General features: G+C 70.2%; 6 protein-coding genes across 9 annotated transcripts; 3 read left to right on the top strand and 3 right to left on the bottom strand.

Annotated features, from left to right (window-relative positions):
- Window positions 1-3,158: 3,158 nt before the first annotated feature.
- On the top strand, window positions 3,159-5,093 carry LOC309601696 (uncharacterized protein; the record flags this gene model as incomplete). The annotated part of the gene is made up of 4 exons (XM_082334863.1): window positions 3,159-3,326; window positions 3,592-3,675; window positions 4,192-4,366; window positions 4,976-5,093. The coding sequence occupies 3 exons, from the start codon at window positions 3,159-3,161 to the stop codon at window positions 4,348-4,350; spliced, it is 411 nt and encodes a 136-aa protein (XP_082190989.1). The 3' UTR covers window positions 4,351-4,366; window positions 4,976-5,093.
- A 260-nt stretch (window positions 5,094-5,353) lies between these two features.
- On the top strand, window positions 5,354-8,991 carry LOC309601695 (pulmonary surfactant-associated protein B-like; the record flags this gene model as incomplete). Its single annotated transcript, XM_082334862.1, has 8 exons — window positions 5,354-5,420; window positions 5,820-5,944; window positions 6,520-6,588; window positions 6,727-6,852; window positions 7,286-7,384; window positions 7,784-8,122; window positions 8,773-8,862; window positions 8,956-8,991. 8 exons carry the CDS (start codon window positions 5,354-5,356, stop codon window positions 8,989-8,991), a joined length of 951 nt encoding a protein of 316 aa, XP_082190988.1.
- A 267-nt stretch (window positions 8,992-9,258) lies between these two features.
- On the bottom strand, window positions 9,259-13,366 carry LOC309601574 (ubiquitin carboxyl-terminal hydrolase 39-like; the record flags this gene model as incomplete). Of its 2 annotated transcripts, XM_082334661.1 has the most annotated exons (12): window positions 9,260-9,439; window positions 9,531-9,617; window positions 9,694-9,829; window positions 10,320-10,651; window positions 10,733-10,800; window positions 10,901-10,978; window positions 11,054-11,279; window positions 11,384-11,536; window positions 11,622-11,758; window positions 12,310-12,404; window positions 12,524-12,593; window positions 12,979-13,366. In XM_082334661.1, the coding sequence occupies 12 exons, from the start codon at window positions 13,364-13,366 to the stop codon at window positions 9,392-9,394; spliced, it is 1,818 nt and encodes a 605-aa protein (XP_082190787.1). In that variant the 3' UTR covers window positions 9,260-9,391. The 2 variants fall into 2 exon arrangements, with proteins under 2 accessions (XP_082190788.1, XP_082190787.1); XM_082334662.1 differs by lacking the exon at window positions 10,901-10,978 and having other exon boundaries at window positions 9,259-9,439.
- A 165-nt stretch (window positions 13,367-13,531) lies between these two features.
- On the top strand, window positions 13,532-15,334 carry LOC309601500 (UPF0561 protein C2orf68 homolog). Its single transcript, XM_082334529.1, has 4 exons — window positions 13,532-13,679; window positions 13,776-13,891; window positions 14,648-14,766; window positions 15,076-15,334. The coding sequence occupies exons 1-4, from the start codon at window positions 13,585-13,587 to the stop codon at window positions 15,196-15,198; spliced, it is 453 nt and encodes a 150-aa protein (XP_082190655.1). The 5' UTR covers window positions 13,532-13,584; the 3' UTR covers window positions 15,199-15,334.
- Window positions 15,335-15,895: 561 nt separating this feature from the next.
- On the bottom strand, window positions 15,896-18,098 carry LOC309601558 (vesicle-associated membrane protein 5-like). 2 transcript variants are annotated; one of them, XM_082334621.1, is made up of 3 exons: window positions 18,012-18,098; window positions 16,854-16,985; window positions 15,896-16,175 (listed from the first exon to the last, which is right to left on the bottom strand). In XM_082334621.1, exons 1-3 carry the CDS (start codon window positions 18,012-18,014, stop codon window positions 15,951-15,953), a joined length of 360 nt encoding a protein of 119 aa, XP_082190747.1. In that variant the 5' UTR covers window positions 18,015-18,098; the 3' UTR covers window positions 15,896-15,950. The 2 variants fall into 2 exon arrangements, with proteins under 2 accessions (XP_082190747.1, XP_082190746.1); XM_082334620.1 differs by having other exon boundaries at window positions 16,854-17,060; window positions 18,012-18,089.
- Window positions 18,099-18,765: 667 nt separating this feature from the next.
- Window positions 18,766-21,158, bottom strand: LOC309601559 (vesicle-associated membrane protein 8-like). Of its 2 annotated transcripts, none has more exons than XM_082334623.1 (3): window positions 21,085-21,158; window positions 19,837-20,013; window positions 18,766-18,972 (listed from the first exon to the last, which is right to left on the bottom strand). In XM_082334623.1, the coding sequence occupies exons 1-3, from the start codon at window positions 21,085-21,087 to the stop codon at window positions 18,829-18,831; spliced, it is 324 nt and encodes a 107-aa protein (XP_082190749.1). In that variant the 5' UTR covers window positions 21,088-21,158; the 3' UTR covers window positions 18,766-18,828. The 2 variants fall into 2 exon arrangements, with proteins under 2 accessions (XP_082190749.1, XP_082190748.1); XM_082334622.1 differs by having other exon boundaries at window positions 19,837-20,016; window positions 21,085-21,134.
- Window positions 21,159-21,323: the final 165 nt, after the last annotated feature.

Genomic DNA, 21,323 nt, shown 5'->3' with positions numbered 1-21,323 from the left:
TCCTCACCGACCTGGAGGAGCACCTCGTGAGTCGGCACCCATGGGTGCCGCGGTGGGTGGACGGGGGCGGCGCGGGGGCAGCGGGGACATCGTGGCAGCTGGGGACGCCTCAGGGGTGCTGGGGGACACCACGCCACCCAGGGACACCGTAGGGTGCTGGGGGCGTTTGGGGACACCAGGCCAGATGGGGACATCTCGGGGTGCCGGGGAGATCAGGGACACTTTGGGGGGGCTTGGGGACACCGTGCCAGCTAGGGACACCTTGGGGTGCTGGGGGGATTGGGGACACTGTTCTGGCCAGGGACACCTTGGGGTGCTGGGGGACACCGCGCCAGCTGGGGACAGCTCGGGGGACTGGGGGGACTGGCGACACTGTCCACACTGACCCCGGTGCCTGCTGTCCCCTATACCCAATGTCCCCATGCCCCCCCGTACCAGGTGTCCCCTATATCCACTGGCCCTGGTGTCCCCCATACCCGGTGCCCCCCATGCCCGGTGTCCCCCATGCCCGGTGTCCCTAGTGTCCCCCATTCCCCATGGCCCCCGTACCCGGTATCCCCCATAGCCGGTGTCCCTGGTGTCCCCCGTACCCGGTGGCCCCCATTCCCGGTGTCCCCGGTCGCCCCCGGTTCCCCCGTCCCGTCCCCCACCCGCAGCACACGGGCAGCCCTGGGCGCCGCCATCTTGGCGGGGCGCGGCGGGGCGGAGCGGCGGCGGCGCCCCCTGGCGGCTGGAGGCCGCGGGGAGGACTGGGGGTACTGGCAGGGAGACTGGGGGGTACTGGGAGGGATACTGGGGGTAATGGGAGCACTGGGGGTAATGGGGGACACTGTGGGTAATTGAGGGCACTGGGGGTACTGGGCGGGGATACTGGGAGCACTGGGGATACTGGGGGTAATGGTGGGTGCTGGAGGGTACTGAAGAAACTGAGGGTAATAGGGGTACTGGGGGTACTGGGGATTACTGGGGGTACTGGGGGGAACCTGGAGGCACTGGGGGTTACTGGGGGACACTGGGGGCTACTGGAGGGCCTTGGGGGCTACTGGGGGTAAGAGGGGTACTGGGAGGCACTGGGGGCAACGCGGGACACTGGGGCTCCGGCTCGGGGAAGGTCTGCAATGGCCCCGGGGGCACGGCGACGCGGAGGAGGCCGTTGGCCGCCCGGCAGCCGTTTGCGGGGCTGAGGAAGGAGGGGAGCGCCGGGAAAGGCGGGAAGCCTTCGGCAGCGGCGAGGCAAGCCTCCCGAGATAAGCACGGGGCGGCCGGCACCAGCCATCCCGCGGCTCCCGCTGGCCCTCCGGCTTCGGCGGAGGGTGGCCACCCTCACGTTTCGGTGTGCCAGCTCTGTCGAGAGGGCGTTTGGGTTTGGCTACCCAGGGCAACAGCCCGTAGCCGACACGCGCGCATCGAACGTGTTGCTGGTGGGCAAGTGGCCCGGCCGATGCCAGCTGGTGTCTGCCAGAGCGGCTGCCAGAGCGGCTACCAGAGCGGCCTGCTGGCTCGGCCGCTTTGCTCAAGTTGCCTTGCTGGCTAGCGGCAGCGGGTAAGCCAAGGGGCAGTTTGCCCTCAGCTCTTATCAAAGAGAGCGGTCCGTGTCCCGGCTTATCAGATAAACGCCAGCAAGCCGCCTTAACGTTTCGGTCTCTTACAAGGGGGAACTGGGACATACTGGAGGTTACTGGGGGGCACTGGAGGTTACTGGGGGGCACTGGGGGTCCTGGCGTTCCCCCGCCGGCGGTGGCAGCAGCCCGGGGGCTCTGCCCTGGCCCCCCGAGCCCCCCCGGTGCCGCAGGGGAAGCTGACGGTGACGGAGCCTTGTGGCTTCACGGGGGACAGGGACAGGAAGGGGGGCAGGGACAGGGCCCCCCCCCGTCCCCTCCCCGGTGGCTTTGGGGTTTGCGGTGGCCCCGGGGACCTGCTGGGAAGAGGGGGGTGGCACAGTTCCCCTCATGTCCTCCCCCCCCCAGGTCCCCCCTTATCTTCCCCCATCCCCAAAGTCCCCCCAGGTCCCCACCGTGTCCCCTTGTCACCCCCAGGGCCCCCCACGTCCCCCCAGGTCCCCAAAGTCCCCCAGGTCCCTCCTGGCCTCCCCCTTTGTCCCTCAGGTCCCCCCGCAGGTCCCTCCTTGTCCCCCCAGGTCCCCCCAGTCCCCCTGCTCTCTCCTTGTCCCCTCCCAGTCCTCCCAGTGTCCCCCAAGACCCCATGACCTCCTCTTGTCCACCCCCAGTGTCCCCCCAATGACCCCCAAGTCCCCATGGTCTCCTCTTGTCCCTCCCAATGTCCCCTCAGTGTCACCAATGTCCCCATGGTCCACCCTTGTCCCCCCCAATGTCCCCCCAGTGTCCCCATGGTCCCCATGGTCTCCTCTTGTCTCCCCCAGTCTCCCCATGGTCCCCATGGCCTCCCCTTGTCCCCCCGTGTCCCCCAGGTCCCCAAGGACTCCCCCAGCCCCCCATGTCCCCCGTCCCCGCCAGCAGACGTGACCGGGGGCCACTGTTCCTGGATGCCTGGGTCCCCCCGGCCCCCCGCTGCGGCTGCCGTGGTTTTGGGGGGGGGCCCTTTCCTGCCGTCACCCCGGGTGCCACCCCTCCCTGCGGGGACATAAAGGGCCCCCAGGGCTCGAGGATGGGCAACCATGGCCCCAATGCTGCTAGCCCTGTTCGCCGCGGTCACTGGTGGGGACCCCCACGGGGACGGGGCGGATAGGGGGGTGGCGGGGACAGGGAGGGGGAGATGGGGGGGACGGGGACACGGGGCTATGGGGGACAGGGATGGGGACAAGGGCATGGAGGACATGGGGACCAGGGCCACGGGGGAGGTGGGGACATGGCGGGGGGACGGGGACCAGGGCAATGGGGAGATGGGGGACACGGGTGGGGACAGGGGGCTTTGGTGGGATGGGGACATGGGGGACGGGGACGTAGGGTGGGGACAGAGGGGACATGGAGGGATGGGGAGCAGGGCAGAGATGGGGAAGGGGGCAGGAGGGTTGGGGACATGGAGGGTTGGGGACAAAGAGGGGATGAAGACAAGGGGGGACGGGGACATGAGGACATGGGGGACATGGGGACCAGGGCGATGGGGACACGGGGGAGATGGGTGACAGGGACATGGGGGGACAGGAGGGGACATGGGGGCAGGGGAGGGGACGTGGGGACATGGGGACGTGTCCCCTGACGTGGCACTGCCCAGCCTTGCTGGTGGTGGGCGCCGAGGCCCCCCCCCCGAGCACCCTGCCGGAGGGCGCGGGGGAGCCCTGGCTGGACACCCTGGGGCTCCTGCATCTCCCCGACATCGAGGAGGAGCTGAGTGACGATGACATCATGGTGAGGGGACACGGCGGGGACACGGGGGAGGGAGGGGCTGGGGGGCACCCATGGGGGACTGGGGGGCACTGGGCTGGTGTTGTGGAGGCACTGGGGGGCACTGGAAGGCACTGGGGGGCACTGGGTGGGCACTGGGCTGGTGTTGTGGGGGCACTGGGAGGCACTGGGGGGGCACTGGTGGGCACTGGGCTCATGTTGTGGGGGCACTGGGGGGCACTGGGAGGCACTGGGCTGGCAGCGGGTGCTGAGGCGGGTCTGTGCACAGAGCGGCAAGGAGCTGCCCACCGGCCCCACACGCTGTAAAATCTGCAAGTCCGTGGTGAAGACGCTGCAGGGCATCAAGAGGAAGGTGAGGCAGCGGGGGGCCACGACGCCGCGCGACCCCCTCGTGTCAGGCGCTCCCCTTGTGCAAGGCCCCCCCCCCCGTGCGAGGTGCCCAGGCAAGGCTGGGTCCCCATGCAAGGCACTACCTCCTCGTGCCATGCCCCTCGTGCAAGGCCCTCGTGCAAAGTGAGCCCCCCCATGTGCTGCCGCTGTGCAAAACCCCTGCGTGCAGTGAAGCCCCTCGTGCAAGGCCCTAGTGCAAGGCAATACCCCGTGCAAAGCCCCTGTGCACGGTGAGCCCCCTCATGCAATGCCCCTCGTGCAAAGCCCTTGTGCACGGTGAGCCCCCTTCATGCAAAGTCCCCGTGCAAGGTGATGCCTCCCCCATGTGCTGCTCCCGTGCAAAACCTCTGTGTGCAGTGGGGCCCCTTGTGCAAGGCAATACCCTTGTGCAAGGCCCTCATGCAAGGCAGTGCCCCCCATGCAAGGCCCTCGTGCAAGGCAAGGCCCCTCGTGCAGCGGGCACTGACGTGTGCTGCAGCTTTCCACGGGGCGCCTCATCGACCGCATCTGCAAGAAGATGCCACGCGGCCAGGACCTGTGCAGCGACCTGCTGAAAACCGCCCTGACGCCCATCATGGAAGCCTTGGGGCGGGGCAATGACCCCACCCGCGTCTGCACCCGCCTGGGCTGGTGCTAGTCGCAGCTCTGAGCAGGTGAGCCCCCCACCCACCCACCCACCCACCCTGCGGGGACCCAGGCGCCGGGGCCGCACCCGGCCCACGAGGGCTCTCGAGCGGAGGGCAGGGACGCGGCACCTCAAAGCGCTGCCGGGAAGGGGACGGGGGGGCACCCATGGGTGCTGCCAGGGCGGGGGGAGAGGGAGGGCGAGGGAATGTGGGGCGTGGGAACGCGGGGACGTGGGGTGTTCGGGGACGGGGGGACGTGGGGGGGACATGGGAACACGGGGGGACGTGGGGATAAGGGGGTATGGGGGGACAGGGGGACGTGGGGGGACAAGGGGACGTGGGGGGACATGGGGGCATGGGGGTGCGGGAACATGGGGGTGTCGAGCCATGGGGGGACATGGGGATGGGGGGGCATGGAGACATGGGGCTATGGGGCCATGGAGGGGGGCATGGGAACATAGGACACGGGGGACACGGGAGGGGCATGGGACATGGGGGGACATGGGAGGGGCATGGGACATGGGGATGTGGGGGGACATGGGGGTGTGGAGACGTGGGGACAACACGGGGGACAGGGACATGGGGACACAGTGCCTGCAGGTGCCCTGTCCCCGCTGCCACCTCTCCCCACCCCAGGCACCAGCCAGCTCCGAGGGCACCCGCTGTCACCAACGTCCCCCACACCGTCCCCCCACGCCGTCCCCCCCACGCCGTGGACCACCCCGTCCCAGATCAATAAAGTCTTTGTCACCGCAGGAGTGGCACCGTGTCTGTCCCCCGCCACCGTGGGCACCGGGGTGGGATGGGGACGCGGGGACCCCGATGGGGACATGGCCATGGGGGACACAGGGGCATGGGGACAACGGCAGGGGCACGGGGTGGGGGACAGGGTGGCAGCCCCCAAGTGTCCCCGTGGCCGGGGCGCACGTGTCCCCGCGGTGCTGGCATCGTCCCAACGGCCACCTCCCGCCGGGGCTATAAGAGGCCGCGGGGCTCGGCCCTGCCAGCACCGCCATGGCACCGCCACCGTCACCGTCACCCGCGCTGGCCCTGCTCCTCGCCCTGCTCTGTGCCACCCCAGGTAGGGCCCCCGCACCCCCGGGCTGAGTGCCCCCCAGAGCCGGGTGCACCCCCTGGGGGACCCTATGGCGGAGCTGGGGGGGGCCCAGACCCCTGGGTCCCCTCCCCAGGGCTGGGCTGGGCGTGAGGGAGCACCCACACTGGGGGCGAAGGGCGCTGACACCTGGGTCCCCTCTTGGGGATGTGGGGGGGGGCCTTGGGTGGGGGTCCCGGACGCCTGGGTCCCCTCTTGGGGTCTTGGGGTGGGGTGGGACACCAGCGAGGGGCCTTGGGGTGGGGGTGCCGGACGCCTGGGTGCCCCCCTGAGGGCTGGGGGTGGGATGGGGCACCTTGGGGTGGGGGTCCCGGACGCCCGGCTCCCCCGCGAGGCCGGGGTGCCGGGTGCTGACGGCGGCCGCAGGGCTGGGGGTGCCGGGGGGCCGCTGCGGGGTGCCCCCCGCCGCCTGGTGCCAGAGCTGGGAGACGGCGCTGCGCTGCGGGGCCCTGGGGCACTGCGCCCGCCACGCCTGGGCCCCCCCCGCCACGGTGAGAGCCCCTCGCCCGCAGCCCCCGCCCCACGCCCCCCGATGTCCCCGTGCCCCCTCCCTTTGTCCCCGTGGCCCCGCATGTTCCCAACGCACCCTGTGTCCCCCACAGCCCCATACCCTACACCCCGTGTCCCATGCACCATGGCCCCATCTCCCAGTGTCCCCATGCCCCCATTCCCCCATGTCCCCACGTCCCCATTCTCCCACGTCTCCGTGTCCCCCATGTTGCCATGCCCCCATTCTCCCATGTCCCCACGCCCCCACGCCCCCACGCCCCCACGCCCCCATGTCCCCCATGTTGCCATGCCTCCATGCCCCCAGGTCCCCAGCTCCCAATGGCCCCATGGCCCCATTCCCCCATGGCCCATACACCACATCCCCGTGTCCCCATGCCACACATCTGTATGTCCCAATGTCCCCACATAACCATGCCCTGTGTCCCCACGTCCCCGTGCCATATGTCCCCGTGCCCCCCAAGTTCATTTCCCCTACGCCCCGCGCCGTGTGTCCCCACGTCACGCGTCCCTGTGTCCCCATGTCCCATGTCCCCGTGCCCGGTGCCACCTCTCGCAGGACATGTGCGCCGACTGCCAGCAGATCGTCACCCTCCTCACCCGCATGGCCAACGAGTCGGCCACCAAGGTGCCCATGGGGATGGGGGGGCATGGGGTGGCCACCGTGGGTGCCAGCACGGGTGCCATGGTGGCTGTGGGCACGGGGTGGCCACCACGGGTGCCGCTGTGGGTGCCAGCACGGGTGCCATGGTGGCTGTGGGCACAGGCGGCCGTGGAGGGCTTCCTGCGGCGGGAGTGCGCGGCGCTGCCGGTGCCCACCATGGTGACGCCCTGCCAGAACCTGGTGCACGAGTACTTCAGCCTCCTCCTCACCGACCTGGAGGAGCACCTCGTGAGTCGGCACCCATGGGTGCCGCGGTGGGTGGACGGGGGCGGCGCGGGGGCAGCGGGGACATCGTGGCAGCTGGGGACGCCTCAGGGGTGCTGGGGGACACCACGCCACCCAGGGACACCGTAGGGTGCTGGGGGCGTTTGGGGACACCAGGCCAGATGGGGACACCAGGCCAGATGGGGACATCTCGGGGTGCCGGGGAGACCAGGGACACTTTGGGGGGGCTTGGGGACACCGTGCCAGCTAGGGACACCTTGGGGTGCTGGGGGGATTGGGGACACTGTTCTGGCCAGGGACACCTTGGGGTGCTGGGGGACACCGCGCCAGCTGGGGACAGCTCGGGGGACTGGGGGGACTGGCGACAGTGTCCACGCGGGGGTACTTGGGGACACCAGGGGTGTCACCTCGGTGTGCCCCCACCCTGTCCCCCCAGAAGCCCTCCGCCATCTGTGCCCGCCTGGAGCTGTGCCCGGAGCAGCCCGGGGGGGCCCCGGCCGTGCCCCCCCTCAGGGTGCTCAGCGCCCGCCTGCAGGTACGGGACCTCGGGGCTGGGGCCGGTGGGTGCCCGGCGGCAGCGACACGGGGGCTGCGGGGCATCGGCACGGGCACGGGCGTCTCCGTGGGCATGGACACGGGCATGGACGTGGGTGTCTGTGGGCGCCTCCGTGGGCAGGGCGGGGCTGTCTGCGGGGCGTAGCCACGGGCGTAAGTACGGGACTCTCCCTGGGCACCCGCGCAGGCTTCCATAGCGGCACCTCTGCGGGCATTCACACGGGCATCTTCAAGGGCCCCCACGCGGCCACGAGCATGGGCACCCTTGGGGGCACCCCTGTGGCTACCACCATGGGGCTGGGCACCCAGCAGCCCCTCTGCGGCCACAAGCACGGCCGCAGCCCCCCCATTAGCCTCCAGAGTGAACGCTCGTCCCCAGGTCGCCGCCGGTGACGCCCTGCCCATGCCGCTGCCGCTGTGCTGGCTGTGCCGCACCTTCCTGGCCCGCGCCCAGGCCGCTGTCCCCAAGGAGGCGGTGGCGACGGCGGCAGCGGGGCTGTGCCGGGTGCTGCCGGTGGTGGTGGCAGGCGCGTGCCAGTGCCTGGCGCAGCGGTACGCGGTGCTGGCGGTGGAGGAGGTGCTGGGGCGCCTGGCCCCCCGCCTGCTCTGTCACCTGCTCCTCTCCTGCCGCCCCGAGGACGGTTACGCCTTGTTGTCACCTCCCCGGCGTCCCCTCGAGGCCACCGCGAGCCCGCCGGCTGGGTGTGCCGGCACTGAGGTGAGCGGGGTGACGGGGTGCCACAGCGTGGTGAGGGTGGCACTGCAGTGTGAGTCCTTGGGGACGTTCCTGGGCGGGGGGGTCACGGTCCCCCGGGATGGGACAGGGCACCCAAGGGTGTCACAGCCCTGAGGGTTGTGCTGCAGGCTGTCACAGCCCCAGGGGACGTGCTGGGGAACCAAAGGGTGTCACCGCCCCTGGGGACAAGTCCTTGGGTGTCACAGCCACAAGGGACATATCCCAGGGGTGTCACAGCCACAAGGGGACACGATGAGGCCCCAAAGGGTGTCACCGCCCCTGGGGACACACTGCAAAGCACGACAGCCTCATCAGGCATCCTCCAGGGTGTCACGGCCGCAGAGGAGCCGCGTCCCCGAGGGTGTGCCACGGCCCCTGGGGACACGGCCAGGTCCCAGAAGGTGTCACATCCCCAGAGAACGGGCCAGGGGCCCTGAGGGTGTCACAGCCCCCAGGGGACACACTCAGGGGTGCCACCAGGTATAGGACCCCCAGGAGGCGGGCACTGAGGGTGCCACAGCCCCAAGGGGTGCACCGAGGCTGTCCCAGCCCTGGGGAGGGGGTTCCCGGGGGTGTCCCCACCCCGGGGGGTACCGGGAACCCCCCTGACCCCCATGTCCCCACCCCGCAAGGACCTCCCCGCGCTGTCCCCAAACCCGGGACCCTGCGCCCTGGGCCCGACCTACTGGTGCTCCAGCCCCGTGGCCGCCCGCCGCTGCCAGGTGAGCTGGGGACATGGGAGGGGGACAAAGGGGACGAGAGGGGGGGCCTGGCCACTGCCCTGCCCCCCAGCTCACGCCCCCGCTCTCCCCCAGGCCCTGCAGCACTGCCAGGAGCACGTCTGGGCCTAGGGGGGCATGAGGAGACCCCCCCACACACACCCCCCTCGGCCCTGGCCCCCAAATAAAGCTTGGATACTGCTCTGCCTCGGTTTCCCCAGTTTTGGGGTGTTTCGGGGTGTTGCAGGGTGCGGCGAGGGGTGATGGGGCACAGGGGTTTGAGCTTTCTCGGAAAGCAGGCGCGTTTTCACAGCCCCCAGAAACTGCGAAAACCACGACACCCTCTCTGCGCCCAAAGAGCAAAGGCGGAAAACGGTTACAAAAATACAGCCGGTGACCTTTAATCGAGGGGGGGGCATTCGGGGGGGGGTGGGTGCCCCCGGGGGGGTTTGGGTGCCCCCGGGGGGGCTGCGGGTGCTCCCAGGGTGGGGAACGGGCAACCCCGGGGGGGTTGCGGGCATCCCCGAAGCGCTCAGGCGCCTTGTTGGTTCGTCTCGTCCTCCTCGCGCCGCTTCCAGATCTGTGGCAGCACAGGGTGGGGGGGTCAGGGGACATTTTGGGGGGTGACAAGTGTCCCCTGGGACCCCCCTCGCTGTCGCCAAGCCCCTCACCTGGATGTACGCCTCCGAGAGGGTGATCATCTGCGGCAAGATGTCGGTCACCTGCAGGTCCTGCAGCTCGTACCACTTCCCGGTGCCCTGCGAGGGGAGGGGACAGAGGTGACACTGGGGGGGCCACCCTCCCTGTCACCCCCCCAGGACGAGGGACACTCACGTGGTGCAGCACGTGGATGCGGTAGGAGCCCTCGGAGGGTTTCCCGTCGTGCACGATGTTGGCGATGAGGTCATAGGTGGTGTTGGTGTGCGCTGCCTGCACCTCCTCCGACAGGTACTCCCGCAGGTCCACGTTCCTGGGGGACGCCCAGGGGCACCCCGCACCCCTCAGCTGGGTGTCACCGGCACCCAAACCCCAGGGGAACCCCTACGCCACCCACAAAGCCCCCCTAGGTGCTTCCAAACCCCTCCTAAATGCTTCCAAACACTCCTAGATGTTTTCAAGACCCCCTAAATGCTTGCAAAACCCTCCTGAGATGCTTCCAAACCCTTCTGAGATTACTGCAACTCTCCGTAGATGCTTTCAAACTCTCCCTAAGTGCTTCCAAACCCCCCCAGAAGCTTCCAAACCCCCCCCCCAGACTATTTCAAAGCCCCCTAGATTATTTCAATGTCCCCTTAGATGCTTATAATCCCTCCTAGATGCTTCCAAACCCCCCCTCAGATGCTTCCAACCCCCCCTTTAGATGCTTCCAAATTCCTCCAGATGCTCCCAAACCCCCAACGGGACACAGGGAAAGGGAGACGGGGACCCCAAGCGCCCCCCCAGGGGTCTTCACCACTCACGTGATGGGGAAGTTGACGATGGTGGGGTTCTTCTCCACGAAGAAGTTGTTCTTGGTGAAGCGCTTGATGCAGAAGATGAGGTAGGGAGGCAGCTTGGTGAGCTGGAAGCGCTTGAGAAAGTTCTCCTTGTAGGTCTTGTACTCCTTCTCGGTGGCGCCATTGAATTTGGCCAAGATGCTGAAGAGGGGGACCTGGGGGATGATGAGCTGCTCCTTCTCATCCTTGTAGAGCGGGGCGGTGGGAAGGTCCAACGTCAGGTACATGAAGGTGGATTCCACCATCATCTCCTGGTACTCGCTGTTCTGCAGGAGCTGCGCCTTCTCCTCGGCCGGCTGTGGGACACGGGGCTCAGAGCGGGGCTTGCAGACACCCGTGGGGGCGAGAAACCCCCCTCTGCCCCTCCGCGTACTCACCAGATCCGGGTGGGGCAGTTTTTTGGTGAAGATGCGCATGGAACCCTGGAAGACGTCGGTGACGATGGCTGTGGGGACACAAAGACGTGGGTGGGGGCCCAGGGGTGATGAGCATCACCCGAGGGGGTGCCCCAAGGGAATAAGGGCCCTTCATCGCCCTCTGCTCACTCTTCTTCTTCTTCTTTGTGCCGCCCAGGGCCGAGTGCAGCGCGTTCAGGAACCAGGAGAGGAAATCCACCCCGTCCCCTACAAACCGGAGGGTAAATCAGAACCAGGGGGGCCAGACCCAGTGCCCCCCGGCCACTCCATCCTGCTCCTCACCTTGCTTGGTGATCTGGAAGTTCTTCTTGCTGCAGAGGACCACGGCCTGCAGCATCTCGTGGGGCGAGACGTGCGCTTTGAAGTTCCGGGGGTTCCACAGCTTCCGCATCAGCTCCCCGAAGCGCTGCACCAGCAGGAACATGATGTCCCCGGGTGGGCGCTGGATGCTCTTGTAGTTTTCCTCCTCCAAAAAATAATTCCTCAACGGCGGCACGTTGGATAAAGCCTGCGGGAAAGGAGCCGGGAAGCATCCCCGCCAGCCCCAAGGGGGCGGTTTGAGGGGTTTTCACCCCAAAAATGAAGCCCGGAGCCCTCCCCCCCCAGTGATACCTGAAGGACGGCGTTGGCGTAGTCGTTGGCTTTGATGTTGTTGAGCCCCACGATGCCGGGCAGGTACGTGGTGCCGTCGTAGGCACGGGAGAGCTTGGCCTGCTTGTCCAGGTTGGTGATCTGCTGCGCGGTGAAGGTGGGCTTCAGCACGTACTGCGGGCGAGAAACGGCGTCAGAAAAGGCCGGGGGGACAGGAAGCTGCGCCCCCTCCCCGGGGCGGCTCGGCCCCCCACCGCACCGTGATGTCCTCCAGCGAGGAGTCGATGATCTCGTAGTTGTCGGGGAGGCAGTAAAACTTGAGGGTGTGGAGGTTGAGGAAGACGTGGTGGCTGAACTGGACGCTGTGGATGTAGGCGTGAGACTTCAGCCCGCGGCCTGTGGGGGAGAGGTGGGGTCACGGCGGGGAGGAGGGGGGTCTCGGGGAGCCTCGGGTCCCCGGAGAGGGGTGGGGGGGTGGAAAACCCCAGGAGAAGGTGGAGATGGGACAGAAGCGATTCCCCTCCTGCCCCGGGGGCTGCTTCTGCCCGCCCCGAGGGTCGTTGCGTGCCCCCCGCAGCACCCCGGCCCCTGGGTGTCCCCCGTTCCCCACCCCGGCAGCACCCTGGACCCTTGGTGTTCCTTGTGTCCCTCCTGGCAGCACCCTGGTCCCCAGGCAGCCCCCAGGCACCCCCCTGCAGTACCCCAGCCCCTGGGTGTCCCCCGGCAGCACCCTGGTCCCTGGGTGTCCCCCCCCAACAGCACGCTGGCCCCTGGGTGTCCCCCATGTCCCCCCCAGCAGCACCCCAGCCCCTGGGTGTCCCCTTTGTGTCCCCTGACAGCACCCTGGTCCCTGGGTGTCCCTGTGTTCCTCTGTCCCCAGCAGCACCCCGGTCCCTGGGTGCCCCCGTGTCCCCCCCAGCAGCACCCCAGTCCCCGGGGGGGCTCACCCTGGAAGTACTTCCCACAGACGAGGCAGGCGTAGACGTTGATGTGGGAGAGCGAGATGGAGCAGAGCTTCTCGAAATCGAAGTCCAGGACGCTCCTAGGACGGGGACAGAGCTGCGGGGGGACTGGGGGGGACCCCAGGGACAGTGGGGACCCCCAGGAAGGGGGGGAGCCCCCGGGGACCCCAAAAAGCCCCGGCCCATCCCCCCTGCTCACTTGTTGATGGTGTCCAGGTAGGGGCAGTGCCGGCTGCGCTGGTCCTCGGGGTCGAAACGGCCGTAGCGCACTGTGGGGGAGGCTCGTTAGCACGGGGGGTCGTTAACGAGGGGGGGTCGTTAACGAGGGGGGGTCGTTAACGAGGGGGGGCTCAAGATGACGCCTTGTATCAGAGATGGAGCAAACGTCTGCCCCCATCAAGCACCCCCGGGGCTGAGCCCCGGTTCCCCCCCGGTGCCTCCCCAGCCCTAAGCCCGGGCCCCCCAGGATCAGCCCCGGGCCCCCCGTACACCCCGGTGTGTCCCCCCCATCCCGGTTCCCCACCACCACCACCCCGGTGTCCCCCCTCAGCTCCCCCACGCACCCCGGTCCCCCCCCCCCATTCCCGGTCCCCCCCCCATTCCCGGTCCCCCCCCCCCCATTCCCGCTGTCCCCCCCCCATTCCCGGTGCCCACCGGTGGGCTCGGGCTCAGGATCGGAGTCGCCATCGGGCTCACGCTCACGCTTGACCCGCACCGGGCCGGTTGGGGTGGTGGAGCCCCCCCAGGAGCCGGTACCCGCTTCCCGCTTGATACGAGCGGGATCCACCGGCAGCGGGAGGGCCAGGCCCGCCTCCGCCGCCGCCTCCCGCCGCCCGCGGTCCCGCTCCGCCTCCCGCCGCCCCCGCGACCGCTCCGCCTCCCCCTCCCGGCGGCTCCGCGACGAGCCCCGCGACGAGGAAGAAGAGGAGGAGGAGGAGGAAGAGGAGGAGGAGGCGGCGGCGGCGGCGGAGGGGGGGGCGCCCGCCCCCCGCGGGGCCGCCCGGGCCTCCCGCTCCCGCTCCCGCTTCCCGCGGCCCGACATCGGCCTGCGCCGGGGGCGACCGCGCATGCGCGGAACCGCGCCGGCCAATCGGCAGCAGCGCCGCCGCCGCCTGCTACCGCGCATGCGCAGGACACGCCCCCTCCGCGCCCGCGGCCGGCGGGGCTTTTAAAGGGGCCGCATCCCGGTACCGGCGGGGCAGCCCCGCCCGCGGCCCCCCCCCCTCCCGCCTGCAGGCCGGCCCCCGGTGGCGGCCGCCGATGGAGGCGGCCGCGGGCTGGCGCTGCCGGCCGGGTGGGCGACTCGATATGAGCCACGGCTTCGTGCGGCACATCCGCCGCAACCAGATCGCCAGGTACCGGGCACCGGCGGGGCCCCGAACCCCCCCGGGGACCCCCCCCCCCCCTCCCGTGACATCCCCCCGGTAACTGCCCGGTCCCCCGGTGCGCAGGGACGCCTACGAGCGGGCGGTGCGGCAGGCGCGGGGGCGGGCGCGGGGCCGGCTCACCCCCACCCCGCCCCGGCCCCGCCGCCCCGACCAGCAGGTGTACCGGCCCCGCCGGCCCGGTGAGCGGGGCGCCCGCGGGGGGGGGGGCATGGGGGGGACCCACGGGAGACCCGGGGGTGGGGTCACCCAGGGGTGGGAGGGGACATGGTGGGACCCCATGGGGGGGGGGGGACATGGGGGAGACCCAAGGGAGAACCGTGGGTGGGGGGCACCCGGGGGTGGGGGGTCATGGGGGGCACCCATGGGAGACACAGGGGTGGGGGGACCCCGTGCGTGGGGGGCACATGGGGGAGATCCAAGGGAGACCCAGGGGTGGGGGGCACCCAGGGCTGGGGGGGACCCCCCGTGGTGGGCTGAGGCATGGGGGGGAACATGGGGGGGACCCAAGGGAGACATGGGGATGGGGGGCACCCAAGGGTGGGAGAGGACATGGGAGGGACCCCATGGGGGGGGGGGGGGACATGGGGGGCACCCATGGGTGGGGGGGACATGGGGGGCACCCATGGGAGGCACCCATGGGAGACACAGGGTGGGGGCACCCATGGGTGGGAGGGCACATGGGAGGGACCCCAGGGTGGGAGGGGACATGGGGGGACCCCAGGGTGGGTGGGGACATGGTGGGGTGGGGACATGGTGGGCACCCATGGGTGGGGGGACATGGGGGGACCCCGGTGTGGGCTGGGACATGGGGGCACTCAAGGGAGACACGGGGGGGGGCACCCATGGGTGGGCAGGGGAGAGCGGGGGCACCCAAGGGGGGGTGGGGCCCCCCTGGGGGGGGCACTGGCAGCCCCCTGAGGGTGTGGGCGCCGCAGGGGGTCCCGGAGGAGACGCCAGCCCCGGGTCCCCCCCCGCCGACACCCGCGGGCCCCGGCTCTTCTGCCTGGAGTACGAGGGGGACGACGGCCACGTCACCGCCGTCATCGTGCACCAGGTGGGAACCCTGCGCCCCCGGGGGCACCCACGGGTGCGGGGGGCAAGGGGGGGGGCACTCTGTGTGTTTGGGGGGGAGATGGGCACCCATGGGCGCGGGGGGGGCAAGGGGAGGGCCACTGCGTGCAGGGGGGGGTCTTGGGGCACCCACGGGTGTGGGTGGGTGCTGTGGGGTGCATGGGGGGATGTCGGGGCACCCATGGGTGCCCGGTGGGTGCTGGGTGCCCTGGGACACAGTGGGCGGGTGTGGGTGCCGCCGTGGGGCAGGGGCGTGCCGCCGTGGGACACGGCGGGTGACGGGGTGCCGCAGGGGGACAGCGCGGAGGAGGTGACGCGGCGGGTGTGCGCCCGGAGCCCGCTGGAGCCCGCCCTGCGCCAGGCCCTCTGCCAGCGGGTGCAGGACGAGCTCAGCAAGCGCCGAGGGACGGGGTGACGCTGCCGCCACCCCCGGGGGACGCTGCCACCCCCGGGGGACGGGTGGCAGCCGCCGCCAGGTGTCAATAAAGGTGCTGCAAGGCTCCGGTGTCTGGCTCTGCTTGGGGAAACTGAGGCACGGGGCAGGGCCCCTGGTGTGTCACCACGTCGTGTCACCCCCTCCCGTGGGTGACACTGGGTGCCGTGTCCCCAGGGATCCCCCTCCCATCCTCTCCCCTCCCCGGGTGCCATCGTGTGTCCCCAGGGTCCCCCCCCAGGCCCCCCCATCCCGGTGGCAGGGCCACAGCACCCTCCTGTCCTCCCCCCCAGGGTTGGTGGCACCAGGGGACAAGACCGGGTGTCCCCAGAGCAGGTCCCGCTGGTTTGTTGTTGTAGGGTCTCCCCAGGGCTGGTCCCACCGCTTTGTCATTGCAGGGTCTCCTCAGAGCGGGTTGCGCTGCTTTATTGGGGTAGGGTCTCCCTGAATCGGGTCCCTTTGTTATTGTAGGGTCTCCCCAAAACAAGTCCTGGTGCTTATTTAGGGTAGGGTCTCCCCAGAGGTCACCGTGCTGCTCTGTTATTGTAGGGTCTCTCAGAGATCATCCCCCCGGTTTGTTATTGTAGGGTCTCCCCAAAACGAGTCGTGGTTCTGATTTATTGTAGGGTCTCCCCGAAAGAGATCCCACTGGTTTGTTATTGTAGGGTCTCCCCAAAACGAGTCGTGGTTCTGATTTATTGTAGGGTCTCCCCGAAAGAGATCCCACTGGTTTGTTATTGTAGGGTCTCCCCAAGTCCCGGCAGGCTCCCCACGGTGCCGGTGCTGGGGGGGACGGTGACGATGGCAGGGGGCGGCCGCGGCAGCCACAGCGCCAGGCCGAGGGCGAGGAGGAAGAGGAGGAGGAGGGCGGCGAGGCCGATGGCCACCAGGCGCCAGCGCCGGTGTCCCCTGCGCTGCTGCCGCGCCACCGCCCGGGTGCTGCGGCTGAAGGTTTCGCCCTGCGGGGACAGCACCGTGGGGGGATCTCTAGGGTACCCCCCGGCGCCATCCAGGCCCGTAGTGTCTGGGGGGGCACTATAGGGACGTACGGCCCTATAGTGCCCCTCCGGGGCTGTATGGCCCTATAATGTCCCGTAGGGTCCTGTCCCCACCCACCCGGGGCTGTATGACCCTGTAGTGTCCCCTGGGCTATATGTCCCTACAGTGTGCCCCAGGGTCCCATCCCTGCCCACCCAGGGCTATATGTCCCTATAGTGTGTGTCCCCCTGGGCTGTATGTCCCTATAGTGTCCCCCAGAGCTATATGTCCCTATAGTGTCCCCCCCCCAGGGCTGTATGTCCCTATAGCATCCCCCAGGGTCCCATCGCTGCCCACCTGGGGCTGTATGTCCCTATAGTGTGTTCCCTAGGGCTGTGTGTCCCTATACTGTGTCCCCCCAGGGCTATATGACCCTATAGTGTCCCCCAGGGCTATATGTCCCTATAGTGTGTGTCCCCCTGGGCTGTATGTCCCTATAGTGTCCCCCAGAGCTATATGTCCCTATAGTGTGTCCCCCCCAGGGCTATATGTCCCCATAGTGTCCCCCAGGGTCCCATCGCCACCCACCCAGGCCTGCATGTCCCTATAGCGTGTCCCCCCCGGGCTATACATCGCCACGGGTGCCCGCGTGTGCCCACCATGGCGCGCAGCTCCTGGGCCCGGCTGTCGAGGTCGCTGAGGCGCCCGTCCCGCTCCAGCGCCCGGGCGAAGTTCTGCTTCATCAGCTCCGTCACCTCCTCGGCCTCGCGCTGGCACCGCGCCAGCCCCGCCTGGGGACGGGGGCACGCGTCGGGGGGGACCGCGGTGGGGGGACGGGGCGCGTGGGGACCACCGGGATGTGGGCGCTGCGGGGAAGGGGCACGTGGGGACTCTGGGGACAAGGAGACCCTGGGGACACGAGGGCCGCGGGGGCAAGGACACCGCGGGGAAGAGGCGCCGTGGGGACATAAGGGACCATGGGGACACGGGGGGATGTAGGGGACCAAGGGGACACAGGGGACCATGGAGACACAGGGGGACAATGGGGATACAGGGACTGTGGGGACACAGGGGACCATGGGGACAAGGACACCCCAGGGAAGAGGCACCACGGGGACTATGGGGACATCGGGGACCACGGGGACACAGGGAGTGTGGGGACACAGGGACCATAGGGACACAGGGACTGCAGGGATGGGGGACATGGGCACCATGGGGAAGGGGCACGTGGGGACTTTGGGAACAAGGAGACCCTGGGGACATGGGGACCATGGGGACACCACAGGGAAGAGGCACCATGGGGACCATGGGGACTGTGGGGACCCGGGGACCGTGGGGACCCGGGGACTACAGGGAAGGGGCACATGGGGACCCGGGGACCGTGGGGACCCGGGGACTGCAGGGAAGGGGCACATGGGGACAAGGGCGCTGCGAGAAGGGGGCACTTGGGGACCACGGGGACCCGGGCAGCACGGGGAAGGGGCACGTAGGGACACGGGGACCGTGGGGACCCCGGGAAGGGGCACCGCGGGGACAGAGGTGCCCTGAGGAGGGGACGCACGGGGCCGGGGGGGCCGGGGCCGGGGCCGGGACACGGGGACACGGGGACACGGAAAGTCCCACGCGGGCCAACGCCCCCCGCGGCCGGGGCCGCGTCCCTCCCGCCAGCGGGAACGGCCCGGGGGGACCGGGGGGTTCCCCGAGCCCCGGGGGGGTCCCCGAGCCCCGGGGGTCCCGTCCCGGCCCGTCCCGTCCCGTCCCGGCCCCGGCCGCGGGGAAGCGAAAGCGAAAGCGGCGGCGGAGCCCCCGGCGCTCACCATGGTCCCGCGGGGTCGGTGCCGGTCCCGGGGTCGGTGCCCGGGTCGGTGCCGGTACCGGAGCGCCCGTCCCGGTCCCGGTCCCGGTCCCGGTCCCGGTCCCGGTCCCGCCCCGGCCCCCAGCGGCCGCCCCCGGCGGGAGGGACCGGGACCGCCCCCCCCCGGGCCGCAGCCCGGGACCCGCTGTCCCCTCCCCGGGCACCCCCGGCCCCGCAGCCCCCCATGTCCCCAGCCGCGGGTCCCCAGAGCCCCCCGGCCCTACAGCCCCCCGCGCGGGGGTGTCCCCCCGTGTCCCCCAGCCCCCCAGGCGTGGGGCCCCCATGTCCCCAGCCGCGGGTCCCCAGAGCCCCCTGGCCCTACAGCCCCCCGTGCGGGGGTGTCCCCCCGCGTCCCCCAGCCCCCTAGGCGTGGGGCCCCCCAGGGCCCCCCTACGTCCCCCCACACCTGGGTCCCCCAGGACCCCCACGCCCCTGGACCCCCCAGCCCCGGGTCCCCCCCCAGATGGGTCGCTGGGTCCCCCGTGTCCCCCCATGCCCCCGTACCTGGGTCCCCCGGGCCCCCCATGTCCCACAGCCCCCCCGGTTCACAGGCCCCGGCAGGGCGGCGGTGCCACCGCCACCACACTGCGCCCTTTGTTCCCCGGTGCCAGCCGCCGTCCGGCACCGCTCCCCCCCGGCACCGCCTGTCCCCACGCGTCCCCACGCGTCCCCCGGGGTCCCCCCGTCCCCCTCGGCGCACGCACACGCACGCACGCGCGGCTCGTCATCCCTGTATTCCTCGGGGACAGGCGGGGGGTCCCCGCGGGGGGACGGGGGCTCTAGGTGGGGATGGTGCCGGTGGCCAGGAGGATGATGAGGATGAGGATGATGACGCCCACGAGGCCGAGGATGACGAGCAGCTTCACGTTCTTCCACCAGTAGCGGCGGGCCACCTTCTGCGACGTCGTCTTGAAGTGCTCCGACTGCGGGGACGCCGCTCAGGGGGGGACAAGGGGACACCCCCTGCTGCCCTGGGGACCCCCTGCCACCCCGGGGACACCCCACTGCCACCCCAGGACCCCCACTGCCACCCTGGGGACACCACTGCCACCCAGTGCCCCGGAGCCCCCCTTGGGGACCCCATTCTCCCTTGGGGACCCCGTGTCCCACCACCCTGTGTCCCCCCCCGGGGTCCCAGTGCCAGCTCGAGGACCCGGTGCCACCCCAGGGGACCCAGTGCCCCCAGTCCCAGAGCCACCTTGGGGACCCTGTGTCACCTCAGGAGCCCTGTGCCCACCTTGGGGACCCCGTGCCCAACTCAGGGACCCTGTGGCCACCTTAGGGACTTTGTGCCACCTCAGGAGCCCCGTGCCCACCTTGGGGACCCCGTGCCCACCCTGAGGACCTTATGGCCACCTCGGGGACCCCGTGCCCAAGTTGGGGACCTTGTGTCACCTCGGAAGCCCTGTGCCCAACTTGGGGACCCCCTGTCACTCGTGGACCCTCTGCCCAATGTGGGGACACTGTGGCCACCTCAGGAGCCCTGTACCCACCCTGGGGACCTGGTGGCCACCTCAGTTGCTGTGAGCCACCTTAGGGACCCTGTGGCCAACCTGGGGACCCTGTGCCTCCTTAGGTACCCTCTGCCACCTTGGGGACCCCGTGCCCAACGTGGGGACTGTGTGGCCACCCTGGGGACTTTGTGTCACCTCAGAAGCCCTCTGCGCAATTTGGGGACCCTGTGCCACTTGAGGACGCCACACCCAATGTGGGGACCCTGTGCCACCCTGGTGACCCCGTGCCAGCCCGGGGACGCCCTGCCCGCCCCGGGGCCCCGCCGCGCTCACGGTGGCCTCCAGGTCCTGGCTCTTGCTGTGCAGCTGCTCCAGGTTCTCGCCCCGCGCCAGGATCCGCTCCACGTTCTGGCTCATGATGGTTTTGACGCCCTCCACCTCCTCCTGCAGCGCCCGCACGCGCCCGCCGCCCGCCATGCTGCCTGCCGCGCCGCCCGCCGCGCCGCCCGCCTGCTGCCGTGGGGCGGCTGTTAGGGTGGGCAGCCGGTGGCACCCCCGCACCCCACAGGGACCCCGACACCCTCCTCCGCCCCATATAGGCCCAGGCGCCTCCCAGCACCCCATGTACTCTGTAGGCACCCCACATACGCCCCCCGAGCACCCCATGTAGAGCCTGGGCACCCCATGGGCACCCCCCAGCACCCTATATGCAGCCTGGGCAGCACCTATGTACCCTGTGCACCCCCCAAGCACCCCATATCCACCCCAAGTATCCTATATGATGCCCAGGTACTTCCCTAAGCACCCTATGGGCACCCCAAACACCCAACAGGCACCCCTGGGTACCCCCCCAGCACCTCAGGCATTCCATATACACCCCCCAAGCACCCTATAGGTGCCCTGAGCACCCCATAGGTGCTCCATGTCCACCCCAAGCACCTGCTGAACACCCCATATGCAGCCTGGGCACCCCTCAGCACCCTATATGCACCCCATAGGCACCCCGTATGTACCCCAGAGCCCCCATATGCACCCTGGGCACCCAAAGGGACCCCCAAGCACCCCATAGGCACCCAAGCACCTGCCGGCACCCCATAGGCACTTCCCCAAGCACCCTATAGGCACCCCATATGCACCCCATATGTACCCCAGACCCCCTATATGCACCCTGGGCACCCCAAAGGGACCCCTCCAGGTACCCCATGGGCACTCTGGGCACCCCATATGCACCGCAAGCACCCTATATGCACCCCATGGGCACTTCCCCAAGCACTGTATAGGCACTCCGGGCACCATATGTACCCCATATGTGCCCCAGACCCCCTGTAGGCCCCCCGGGCACCCCCCAAGCGCCCCCCAGACCCCCACAGATCCCCCCAGACCCCCATAGACCCCCCCATAGGCGCCCCATAGACCCCCCCAGACCCCCATAGACCCCCCATAGGCGCCCCATAGACCCTCCCAGACCCCCCCAGGCCCCCATAGGCCCCCCATAGGCGCCCCATAGACCCCCCCAGACCCCCGCAGCCCCCCGCAGGCGCCCCACGGGCGCCCCGCAGCCCCCCGGAGCCCCGGTCCCACCATGGCGGCTCCGTCCCGCTCCGCTCCCGCCGCCTCCCGCCTCCCGCGGCGGCCGCTGACCCCTGACCCCGCCCCGCCCCGCCCGGGGCTTCCGGGAGCGGCGGGACCGGGGGCGGGGCCGGGGGTCGCGGCGGGGCCAATGGGAGGGGGAGAGGGCGGGGTCAGGGGTCGCGGCGGGGTCAGGGGTGACGGGGGTCAGGGGGCGACAGGGGCCGGGGGGGCGCGAGGCGATTGGCGGC

The sequence above is a fragment of the Platalea leucorodia genome, assembly GCF_965183815.1.
Source record: "Platalea leucorodia genome assembly, chromosome: W".
In the NCBI taxonomy this organism is placed as follows: domain Eukaryota; kingdom Metazoa; phylum Chordata; class Aves; order Pelecaniformes; family Threskiornithidae; genus Platalea; species Platalea leucorodia.
This window is presented reverse-complemented; position numbering and strand designations above follow the sequence as displayed.

Bases quoted from the DNA above. Each gene is read 5' to 3' on its own strand.
- LOC309601558 (XM_082334620.1), bottom strand. The intron at 16,176-16,853 runs GTGGGCACACGC...CTGTCCCCGCAG, and splicing joins CCCAGGAGCTGCGCGCCATG to GGCGAAACCTTCAGCCGCAG.
- LOC309601559 (XM_082334622.1), bottom strand. The intron at 18,973-19,836 runs GTGAGCGCGGCG...GCGTCCCCGCAG, and splicing joins GCCAGGACCTGGAGGCCACC to TCGGAGCACTTCAAGACGAC.
- LOC309601500 (XM_082334529.1), top strand. From the start codon at position 13,585: ATGGAGGCGGCCGCGGGCTGGCGCTGCCGGCCGGGTGGGCGACTCGAT. The intron at 13,680-13,775 runs GTACCGGGCACC...CCCGGTGCGCAG, and splicing joins CGCCGCAACCAGATCGCCAG to GGACGCCTACGAGCGGGCGG. The intron at 14,767-15,075 runs GTGGGAACCCTG...GGGGTGCCGCAG, and splicing joins CCGCCGTCATCGTGCACCAG to GGGGACAGCGCGGAGGAGGT.